Source organism: Chiloscyllium plagiosum, chromosome 3, assembly GCF_004010195.1.
Source record: "Chiloscyllium plagiosum isolate BGI_BamShark_2017 chromosome 3, ASM401019v2, whole genome shotgun sequence".
Classification (NCBI taxonomy): domain Eukaryota; kingdom Metazoa; phylum Chordata; class Chondrichthyes; order Orectolobiformes; family Hemiscylliidae; genus Chiloscyllium; species Chiloscyllium plagiosum.
This window is the reverse complement of record NC_057712.1, coordinates 120742601-120754677: the sequence shown is the minus strand read 5'-3', so window position 1 is coordinate 120754677 and position 12077 is coordinate 120742601. Positions and strand designations below refer to the sequence as shown.

At 42.4% G+C, this 12077-nt stretch overlaps 1 protein-coding gene across 2 annotated transcripts in view; it reads left to right on the top strand.

The window, feature by feature from the left end:
- Positions 1 to 12077, top strand: part of plb1 (phospholipase B1) — a 168507-nt gene that overhangs the window by 45636 nt on the left and 110794 nt on the right. For both annotated transcript variants that reach the window (XM_043687221.1, XM_043687220.1), the window contains exons 20-23: positions 2250 to 2293; positions 4259 to 4367; positions 5076 to 5127; positions 9052 to 9132. In XM_043687221.1, the coding sequence (XP_043543156.1) occupies positions 2250 to 2293; positions 4259 to 4367; positions 5076 to 5127; positions 9052 to 9132 (286 nt within the window). The remainder of the gene's footprint in view (positions 1 to 2249; positions 2294 to 4258; positions 4368 to 5075; positions 5128 to 9051; positions 9133 to 12077) is intronic.

Below are 12077 nucleotides of genomic sequence, written 5' to 3'. Positions count from 1 at the left end.
CTTGGGCCCCAGATATTCACAAACCATATCAATAATTTGGATCTGAGGATTAAATAAAACATTTCCAAGTTTGTGGGTGACACAAAACTAGGTGTAAGTGTGAGTTGTGAGGAGGATGTAAAGACACCTTAAAGGCATTTGGGAAGATTCAGTGAGTGGGCATAAATTTGCTGATAGAATACAAGATGGAGAAATGTTACATGAGCACTATGGTAGGAAAAATGGAAATGCAACACATTTTGTAAATAGTGAGCGGTGGTAACTATTGTTGAGCCTCAAAGGAGCTTGGACATCCTTATTCATGACTCACTGAAGGTTAAATTGCAGATACAGCAAGAGAATAAAGAGGCAAATGGTATGTTGACCTTTCTTTAAGAGGATTTGTGTATATGAACAAAGATGCATTACTGCCACTATATGGAGCCTTGGTGAGACCATGTCTGGTGTACTGTAAGCAGTTTTGGTCTCCTTAACTAAAAGTTATCACAGAAATGAGGAGGAATTTCCTCTTCCAGAAGGTAATAAATTTGTGGACTTCTTTACCATAGAGGGCTGTAGAGGCTGGGTTGTTAAGTGTATTCAGGATTGAAATAGATAGATTGAAATAAATCAATAGCAAGGGAATAAGGGTTATGGAGAAAAGGCAGGAAAATGGAGTTGAGGATTATCAGACCAGCCATGCTCCCATGGAATAGTGACGCAGACTTGCTGGGCTGATTGGCCTAATTCCACTCCTCTGTCTTACAGAAAGATCTGTTTGCCAGAGGAAGTGCAACAAAGGTTTACCAAACTAATCCCCAGGATGGAGGGATTATCCTGTGAAGAAAGATTAAATAGACCAGGGCTACATTCTCTGAAAGTTGAGAAGGATAAGAGGTTTCAACACACAAAATTCTTCCAGCAATCAACAGGTCGATACAGGGAGGTTATTTCCCTGGGGTGGGGCTGGGGGCACAGGGGTGTCTACAACCAGGGGACAGTCTCAGAATATGAAGCTAATCATTTAGCACTGAAATGGGGAGGGATCTATTCAATCAAGAGGGTGTTCAATCAGCCCAAAAATTGTATGGGAGTGTTGGGGGGAGCGGGGTATTATTTACATTTGTTCAAGATTGATAGATTGATAAATCGAGGGATGTAGGGATAATGCAGAAAAATTGTGTTTAAGAAGATCAGCCATACCTTTATTGAATGGAGTGGACAGCGAAGAGGGTTATCTCAGATTACAACAGGATCTTGACCAGATGGGCCAATGGGCTACCAAGTGGCAGACAGAATTTAATTCAGATAAATGCAAGGTGCTGCATTTTGGGAAAGCAAATCTTAGCAGGACTTATAAAACTTGAAAGGGTTCAGAAAAGATTTACAAGGATGTTGCCAGGGTTGGAGGATTTGAGCTATAGGGAGAGGCTGAACAGGCTGGGGTTGTTTCCCCTGGAGCATCAGACGCTGAGGGGTGACTTTATAAAGGTTTACAAAATCAAGAGGGGCATGGATAGGATAAATAGACAAAGTATTTTCGAAGGGGTTGGGGTGTCCAGAACTAGAGGACATAGAGTTAGGGTGAGAGGGGAAAGATATAAAAGAGACCTAAGGAGCAACATTTTCACACAGAGGGTGGTATGGGTATGGAATGAGCTGCCAGAGAAAGTGGTGGAGGCTGGTACAGTTGCAACATTTAAGAGGCATTTGGATGGATATATGAATAGGAAGAGTTTGGAGGCATATAGTCTGGGTGCTGGCATGTGGGACTAGATTGGGTTATGATATCTGGTCGGCATGGACGGGTTGGACTGAAGGGTCTGTTTCCATGCTGTATATCTCTATGTCTCTATGACTGTATGGCAGAGTAGGCTTAAGGGATTAAGCAAGGTCTACTCTTGCTTCTATTACTGATGTTCTTTAGGCATGGCCAACAGTGTTGGAGGCAATTAACCATTAATGGTCAGGGGGCCAGAAATGGAGGGGCACAGCGATCTCAGAGAGCTGCTGGGCGTTAGGAGGTGGCAAAGGTAGGATAGAGTCAGACCATGGAGGAATGCAAATAAAGGTGATGATAAGTTTAAAAACAAGATTGATCAGCCTGTCCCATTGCTAATATACACTTGGTAAACAGTACAGCAGTTTCTACCCCAATCTGTCAGGATACAGCAAGTTATTTTTTTCATTTCCATTTCATGATTAGTTTGTGAATTTCATTGCAAATAGAAGCAAACAGAAATGAACATCTACCTTTTTGTATTTTGCAGCATCGGAGGAGATGAAAATATAACTACTGTCATCACATTGACAAGTAAGTAACTCATACTCTACCAAGATTATTTATCCATATTATTTTTTCGCGAGATAGCATTCTTGCCTTACTTTCTTTCAATGCCTGTTACCCAGGCTGGCAGGGACAAGGGGATACCACTGCAGGGCAGGCTGAAGGTGGAGAGGGCTTGGTTTTCACGTTGCCACATAACTATCGTTGTCAGTAACTAGAAACTGCAGCATCCTGCACCATGTGTTCTTTGCTTCCAGCCCTTAACCTCATTCTAGAAAGGCACGGATTTATTTCTCAGCTGGTATCCCCTGTTCTTGAACAGGGAGGTGGCGCTAGATAAATTGTTCCTATGGAGGGCCAGTACAGACATGTCAGACTGAGTGGTTTCCTCCTTCTTTTCTGCAGCCATTCTGTGGATCTATGACTCTTTATATTCTCAATTTCAGAGAATACAATCCCTCTTTGTACAATTTATTATTTTAATTTAACCTTTGGAGTCTAAGCATCATTCTAGAAAATCTACCATGCAGTCCCACCAAGGCAAGTATAAAGTTCACCAGATACAAAGGTGTAGTGAATCTGAGCTCAATGCAGTGTTCCATTGCTTTGTAGAGCTGTGGCTGCCATCTACATCCGGTGTGTATAGTACTCCACATATAAGAGTTTGCATTAAATGATGAGAGTGGTGAACTTGTTTGGTAAACTTGAAACTGGAGTCTGTATCCACCACAGTGGTTTTAAGACTGTAGCATCTACAGGATACAATGCAACAACTCAGGTTACTTTGACAGCACAACCTTTTCCTGTGAATAAGTGAAGCTTTTGTACAAGGGTCTGAAAGGGTTAATAGTGAGGTTTGCCTTAAACACTTCATATGGATCAGGGTGGGAGAACAACCCCAGACTTTGCAGGAGAGAGAATTATCATTGAGGTCCCATCATAACCTTATTAACAAAGTCTATCATTGCAAGGCAACATGCACCTAGGCACTAACATGAAAGTAAGACTCAGTCTCCCCCAATCACTCATCCAGACTCAGCCTACCTGCACATTCAGCCATGTATCTGCCATTCTACCTTCTCATAGAGTCCCTACAGCATGGAAGCAGGCCATTCAGCCTAATGAGTCTACACCAACCCCCCCGCCCCGCCCCAAAGAGCATCCCACCCCATCCCTATTATCCTGCATTTCCCATTTCTAATTCACCCAGTCTGCAAAACGTTGGACTGCGGAGACACACTGAGAATATACAAACTCCACTCAGACAGTCGTCCAAGGCTGGAATTGAACCCATGTCCCTGGTGCTAACCACTGAGCCACCGTGCTGCCCTACCTACTTGCCACTCTACCCTCTACCTACATCCACTCACCTGGCATCCTATCTCCTTATCACCTGGAACTCTACCCCCCTTACAAATTCCCATCCACCTCCTAGCCTTACTATCCATGCCCCTCTCCCTCCGCATCCACCTGGCATCCTATCCTGTAACAACCTGGCATCCTTCCCTCTGCCTACTTCCATTCAGCCTGCACCTTACCCATTTCAGCCCCCAGGCATCCTTCCTCCTCACTGATGTTGCTCCCTTTCCCCTACCAATACCATCCTTAACTTGTACACTCACCTCTCACAATAGCTGTCAAAATTGTTGCTAGACATTTGAACTCCCAAAGATAACGCTTTCTGAGGAAGAAAAGAAGACATGGTTTCAACAATTACCTTCCCCGCTGCTGGCTGCAAGGATTCCCGGATATCTTGCTGCTATTTCATAGTAGACGGCTACTGCCCAGGAATTTCCAGAATAACAGTTAACTAAATGTATCGATGTATTTTGGTTTGTCAGAATGAGTTTCTGATCGTAATTTCTAGGCTAATGTCCCCAATTTATGCCTTCAGCAAATGTTACTACCAAGGCAAGTATGTAGTAGCCTCCTAAGTTTGCATGGATTTTGAGTGAATGCTTTTGTCTCACTCCAGTTGTTATACCTTTACAGATATTCTCCGTGAGTTTAACCCTTCATTGGTCGGATATTCCACTGGTACTGGCCGTGAAGACACTCCCCAGGCTTTCTTGAATCAGGCCGTCGCAGGAGCTGAGTCTGGGTAGGTCTAATTTCTTTGGGAATTTACATGGGTGTCTGGTCTTGTCAGCCCTGGGTTATTATATCCATTCTAATATTATGTAGTTAAATAACATTTGTATTATAGGATAACTCCAGCGATGGTCAGCTAACCTTCATTCTCTTTTGTTAATCCTAAAGATTGGTTGTCACCTTTAGTCCACTGGGTGAGGATAGCATACTATCGCTTATAGAAGTACTCTCTTTGTGACAGTGAACTCAGTAAACTTGCTTATGAGGAAAACCAAATATAAGATGAACAATGACATATTCGTACATCTGGGGAGAAAGCCAGTTGTTGGCTGACACAGGTGACAGCCAAGACAGGCGAGATTCCTTGATCTCGCAAGGAATTAAGGGCTATAGGGAGAGTGCGGGCAAGTGGCATTGAAATGCCCATCAGCCATAATTGAATGGTGGAGTGGGCCTGATGGGCTGAATGGCCTTGCTTTCACTCCTGTGCGTTTTGGTCTTATGGTCTTACACAGAATAAACCTATAAAACCATGTCATTCCTTGCTACTTAGAAATAAGAACAAATGGAAATCAATAATATTCTTTAAAAGCACATCAAAAGTATAATTTCTATAAGGTTCTATAAAATTCAATGTCAAATCTGAACCCATTGAAGAAATCCCACTTAGAATGCAGCTTGTTGACTGTATCTTCTTTTATTCCCCAATATTTTGCAGGGAACTGATGAGCCAAGTCAAAAGCCTGGTGAAGCTGCTGAGCAATGATGTGGTAAATCTCTGACCTTATGAACGAAACCTCCAGGGCTTGAAGTGAACCCAAAGCTGCCCCCATTGCCTAGCACTAAGCTGGCAGTCTCCCTCTGAGGAATTATTGGTGGGGAGGGCTAATGGGACAAATGATTCTTTCATGTTCAGGGCTGAGGTACAGAAGGTCAAAGAATATTCTGCCCTGTTTCTTAGCTCTGTGATATTTGGGCTGAAGCGAGGAGGGTTACAAACATTCTCACGTTTCCCCTGACCTGTGTGCCGTTGTTGATCTGCTCCTCAGCAACCTGTCATCTTCCAAACCAACGCATCTGTTGTATTGTTTCATTTGTGATTGACTTCATGTGAGTTTGCCTCTACATGTCTTTACAACACCTTATGCTGAGACTTTTACAATGTTCTTCACACTGCTCCCAGGTTAGTGACACTTCTGCTTCATAGACCTTATTGAGTTTTGTTTATCAGCAAACATTGAAGAAGAAATGCACACTTCATTTTAGATTTGCTTAAAAACAGGTTTTAAATGTGCATATTGAAAAGTACAAAATTGTTCTGAATATCCTGTAATCATTTAAAGATAGGGTGAATACATTTTTAAAGTATCAGGGAGTTGAAAGCCGTGAGGAACTGATAGGAAAGAGGAGTCGAGGCCAGGGACTGAACATCCATGATCCTATTGAATAGCGAGGCTGGCTTGATGGACCAAATGAGCTCCTGCTCCTATTTCTTATCCTCATATGTTTGACAGTATTTCTGATAGTCTTGAGTGGGAAGTATTCTACTCCAGCAATAACAGCCTTCATCTCATCAGCACAAAGAAAGGTGACTGAAAGGAAAATAAATGGCACAGTATTTTGTTTTATTGAAACTGCAACATACAAGTGTACATACTTGTAGAGTTATTTAAATACATATGGGATATAAATAGAAATATGCAGGATCTAACTAATATATGGTATCAAGACCTAGTAACTCCATTGACCACCACCACAACTACCTGCTACCTTTACGGTTACTATCAAGGCAAGGTATCAATCCTGGGGATTCAAATGGAGAGTGCAGGAGGGCATGCCAGGAGCAGCACCAGGCATATCTAAAAGTTAAGATGTCAATCTAGTGAAGCTACAAAACTAGACTATTTGCCTGCCAAACAGAATAAGCAGCTAGTGATAGACAGAGCTAAATGATTCCAGCATCCAGATCGAAGCCCTGCAGTCCTGCCTCATCCAGTCATGAATGGTGGTGGACAATTAAACAAGTCACTGGAGGTGGAGGTCCACAAATAACTCCATCCTCAATGATGGAAGAAGCCAGCATCTCAGTGCAAAAGATATGGCTGAAGTTTTATAATAATCTTCAGCCAGGAGTGCCTAGCAGACAATTACTCAGAGTCCTTTTAAAATCCCCAACATCATAGATACCAATCCTCAACAAATTCAATTTATTTCATGTGGCATCAAGAGATAGCTGAAGGTACTGAGACCCAAAGTCTATGGGCCACGACAACATTCTATCAATAAGTCTGAAGTCCTGTAATCCAGAAAAAGCCACGGCCCTCCCCCATCCTTTCTAGTATAGTTACAACAGTGGCATCTACCCAGTAGTGTTATTAATGAGGCAGTGGCCTTATAGTATTGTTATTGACCAAGCAGGAGTTGGTTAGTTCGGTTGGCTGGACAACTGATTTGCACTGCAGTGTGACACCAACACTAAGGATTCAATTGCTGGATGAGCTTAAGTTACTGTAAGGATTCTTTTTCCCAACCTTGTCCCTTTCCTGAGGCATGGTGCCCCTCAGGTTAAGCCACCACCAGTCATCTCTCTAATGAGAGAATAGTCCAATGGTCTGTTAAGACTATAGGAACTTTATGTTTACTGGAGTAGGAATCCATTGCCCAGGATTAATACTGAGAGGACATAGGTTTAATTCCTACTATGGCAAAATGTAAATGCGATAATGCCTGGAATTGAAAAGGATAATCTAATGATTATTGTAAAAAACTGTAACATTCATTGTTGGATGCATAACTACAGTCCTTCCCTAAGCTGCCCCATTCATGGTTCCAGAAATGTGGTTAGCTTTGAACTTCCCTCTGAAATGGCCTCGAGAGACAATCAGTTCAAAGGAAGTTAAGGATGGGAAGCAGTACTGCCTTGCCAGTGATGACCACATCCCACGTAAAAATAGATGAAAGCAAAAAATTATCAATTTTTGACTGAGTGTGGCTTTAGGAACCTGAGCAAAACTGGAATTAATGCGGAAGACCCTGCTGGTTCGAGTCATATCTGGCACATCTGAAGAGGGTTGTGGTTTTTGGAGGTCAGTCACCTAAGGTCCATGACATCTCTGCAGGAGTTCCTCAGAGTAGTCAGCTAGACCCAATGACCTTCAGCTGCTTCATCAATCACCTTCTTCCATTATAAGGTCAGAAATGGAGATGTTTGCTAATAATTGCACAATGTTCAGCACCATTCATGACTCCTCAGATACTGAAGCTATCCATGTCTAAATGCAGCAAGACTTACTTCCTATCAAATCTTGAGCTGAAAAGTGGCAAGTAACATTTGGACAACACAAATGCCAGGCAATGACCAGCTCCAATAAGAGAGAATTAAAGCATCATCCCTTGACATGCAATGGTGTTCCCATTACTGAATCCACCTCTGGATTTTACCATAGTCTAGAAATGGAACTGGTCAAGCCACAAAACCAAAGTGGCAACAAAAATGTATCAAGGCTAGGAATCCTGCAGCAAGTAACTGTACCCAAACCTGAGTACCATCTCCAAGGCACAAGTCCAGAGTGTGATGGAATACTCCCCATTTGCCTGGATTAGTGCAGCTCCAACAACACTCAAGAAGTTTGACACCATCCAGGGCAAAGCAGCTGTTCGATTGGCACTCTACCAATGATCTACGACATTCATTCCTGCACTCAGGAATTATTTGGTCACACAGCTGCACTGCAGCAACTCACCAATGCTCCTGAGATAGCACCTTCCAAATACAAGAAAGACAAGGGCAGCAGTTACATATGAACATACAAACAAACTAAAAAATTAGGAGTAAGCCATTCAACTCCTTGAGCCTAATTCAACCTCTATAGAATATGGCCACTCTGATTACACCTAATAACTTTTCACCCTTTCTTTAAATAAGGCACCCAATACTGTGCACAATACTCCAGGTATGGTCTCATCAATGCATGGGAACACCACCAACTGTAAGTTGCACTCCAAGCCATGCACCGTCCTGTCTTGGAAATATATTGCTATTCCTTCAGCATCACTGAGTCAAATTCTGGGAACTCCCTCCCTCCTCAAAAGTACTGAATGAATCCCTACACCCAAAGGACAGCAGCTGTCCAAGAACTCAACTTGCTACCCCCTTTACAAGGCCATTAAGGAATAAATCATAAATGTTGGCTTAGCCATGACGTTCAGATCTTATGAGGGAGTTTAAAACTCATTACTGTGGATCTGGAGTCACATGTAGGTCCGACTGGTTATGGATGGCAGGTTTGTTTCCCTAAAAAACATTACTGAAGCATTTATTTTTTATGGGGTGGGGGAATGGGTGCAATTCCCAGTTTTATGAAATTGAATTTAAATTCCACCAGCTGCCACAGTCTGCTTTAAATCTATGTTCCCAGAGTGTTAACCCAGGCTTCTGGATTACCAGACCAACACTAGGCCTCTGAATTCCCATGGCAATGCAGCATGTAATCAAATCAACAACAAAGCTGGAGGAGAGATGGGCAATGCTTGTCCCTCCACTATCTACATCCAGGGTTGGATGTAGATAGTGGAGGGACAAGCAGGGTGGTCAGGCTGGGAGTCAGTCTGTGGCTGTGGAATGGATAGTGGGTCACCAGCTCATGCAGGATTGGCAGTGGATTGCTAACATCTTTGTGATTCTGTTCCAACAGAGAATCAATTTTCAAGAAGATTGGAAGATTATCACCTTATTTATCGGAGGGAATGATCTCTGTGAATGCTGCAAGGATCCTGTAGGTGATGTTGATATGTACTTGCATTGAACTTTACTGGAATCTCGTATCTCAATTTTTCTCTTAACTCCAGTCAGGTGTTTTCTCTTTCAATTTTCTCTCTTCTATTCTCGGCCTCTTCCAGTAAAAAATCACACTGTGGAACAATTCCACAGAATAAAGTATCTTCAGAGAGATTTGAACCCGTTACATCGATAAGCTAAGTAATGGTAGACAAGTTTTAATGCACATATAATTAGCAATGGGGGAATTAGATTTATGTTGCACACTTCCCATTCTCAGGGTGCCCAATACAGTTGCATAGCTGGAAGGGTGGGAGTTGGTTAGCTCAGTTGGTCGGACAGCTAGATTGCAATGTGTAATGATACCTACAACAGAGGTTCAATTTCAATCCCAGTTGAGGTTACCATGAAGGACTCACCTTGTCAACTCCTTCTCAACTCTCCCCTCATCTGAGGCATGGTGCCCCTCAGGTTAAACCACCACCAATCATCTCTGTCCACTGAGAGAGCAGGACTACACCTTTATCTTTCATCGCTGGTATTTGGGCTTGTTCAACTTACAAACATGAATGAGCTGAATGTATGCTGTATTTAAAACCCAAATCTTGAATAAACCTCCTGAACTTTCTTCAAAAGGTAGGGCACGGATTAACTCTCTCATCTTGTTGAGGAAAGGCAACACATTTACAATGGTAAGCATTTATAATGTGAAAGAATCTGCTCTGGACATCCTGGTGCAAAAATGCCACAATTGCACGTTTGTGAAAGGCCAATTGCCTCCGCCATTTTCCAATCAAGCATAAAATGAAATTAAACCATCTACTTCCCACCTTCATGGGAAGGTGGTGGAGGTGTATGAGTGTTTGTTGGGGGCTGGGGTATTTGTACAAAGGGTCACTGAAAATGGACCTTTTCATTCGCAAAATGAACCAGGCTGGATGTGGGACATCACTCAATCCACTGACCTCGAAAGAAGGGATAGCTCTTCACCATCACAGCACCTTGATACTTGTCAAATAATGATATGGCTTTGGCTTTCACTTTCATCTCCAGAATGGTATTTCATATCTGAGTCACATGTGTGAAAGGATCAATTCTAAATTTGTATGGAATTTGTGACGCCTTTGTCCGCTGGAACATACAAAGAACATAGGAAAAGGAGGCAATTGAGCTCCATAGGAAAAATTGAGAGACATCTACTCTGTGAGGTTTGGATAAATGAGAGTTGAATCCATAAAATGTATAGAATTTTGAGAGGGTTTGGCAGGGTAGACAAAGAGAGAGATGCATAGTCTAAGGATAAGGTGTTGAGTGTTTCAGATTAAGCTCAGGAACATTCCTTCACTGATTGAGAGTGAACCAAATGTTGAGAATCATTGGAATTCTCAGCTGCAGAGAGCTGTGGATATTCCATTGTTAAGAAGTTGAGATTGATTTCTGTTTGGTATCTAATGGAACTGAATGTTGTGTAGAGCAATGGACAAGTGGGAGTGAGGTCAACATACAGCCATGCTCTTAACAAATGGCAGGGCAGGCTCAAGGACCCTTGGATATTGTTTTCTCTTATTCCTTATGTTGTTCTGAGCCTATTCCTCCATTTAGTTAAATCATTGTGATTCTACCTCAGCTTCATTTAGCCCATGGTTCTCTATCTAACACTAACTCAAAAGTAGTTCTCTAAAATACAATCAATTTTTCCACTAAACAATGCCAAATTACAACAGCATCTGGAATAAGGTGGGTGAACTTGCAGCATGGGTTGGTACCTGGGATTTTGATGTTGTGGCCATTTCAGAGACATGGGTGGAGCAGGGACAGGAATGTTTATTGCAGGTTCTGGGATTTAGATGTTTCAGTAAGAACAGAGAAATGATAAAAAAGAGGGTGGTGTGGTACTGTTAGTTGCAGAAAGGATATTTGAGGACTCGTCCACTGAGTTAGTATGTGCTGAGATTAGAATCAGGAAAGGAGAGGTTACCCTGTTGGGAGTTTTCTGTTGGCCTCTAAATAGTTCCAGAGATGTAGAGGATAGGATAGCAAAGATGATCCTCGATAGGAGTGAGAGTGACTGGTTAGTTGTTAAAGGGGACTTTAACTTTCCAAATATTGACTGGGAGTACTATAGTTCAAGTACTTTAGATGTGTCAGCTTTTGTCCAATGTGTGCAGGAGGGTTTCCTGATGCAGTATGTAGACAGGCCACAAGGGGCCAGGCCACATTAGATTTGGTACTGGTTAATGAACCTGGCCAGGTATTAGATTTGGAGGTGGGTGAGCACTTTGGTAGTAGTGACTACAATTCAGTTATGTTTACTTTAGTGATGGAGAGGAATAGGTAAATACAGCAAAGCAAGAGTTATAGCTCAGGGAAAGGCAATTATGATGCGATTAGGCAAGATTTAGGATGTTTAGGATGGGGATGGAAATTGCAGGGCATGGCCACAATTGAAATGGGGAGCTTGTTCAAGGACCAGATACTGCAGCTCCTTGATAAGTATGTACCGGTCAGGCAGGGAGGAAGTGTCGCGCGAGGGAACCATGTTTTACTAAGGAAGTTGAATCTCTTGGCAAGAGGAAGAAGAAGGCTTATGTTAGGATGAGATGTGAAGGCTCAGTTAGGGCGCTTGAGGGTTACAAGGTAGCCAGGAAAGACCTAAAGAGAGAGCTAAGAAGAGTGGAAGGGGACATGAGAAGTCATTAGCAGATCAGAACAAGGAAAACCCTAAAGCTTTCTATAGGTATATCAGGAAAAAAAGAATGACGAGACTAAGATTAGGGCTAATCAAGCACAGTGGTGGGAATTTGTGTGTGGAGTCAGAGGAGATATGGGGAGCGCTAAATGAATACTTTTCATCAGTATTCACATGAGAAAAAGACATTGTGATCAAGGCGAGTACTGAGATACAAGCTACTAGACTAGGTGGGATTAAGATGCATAAGGAGG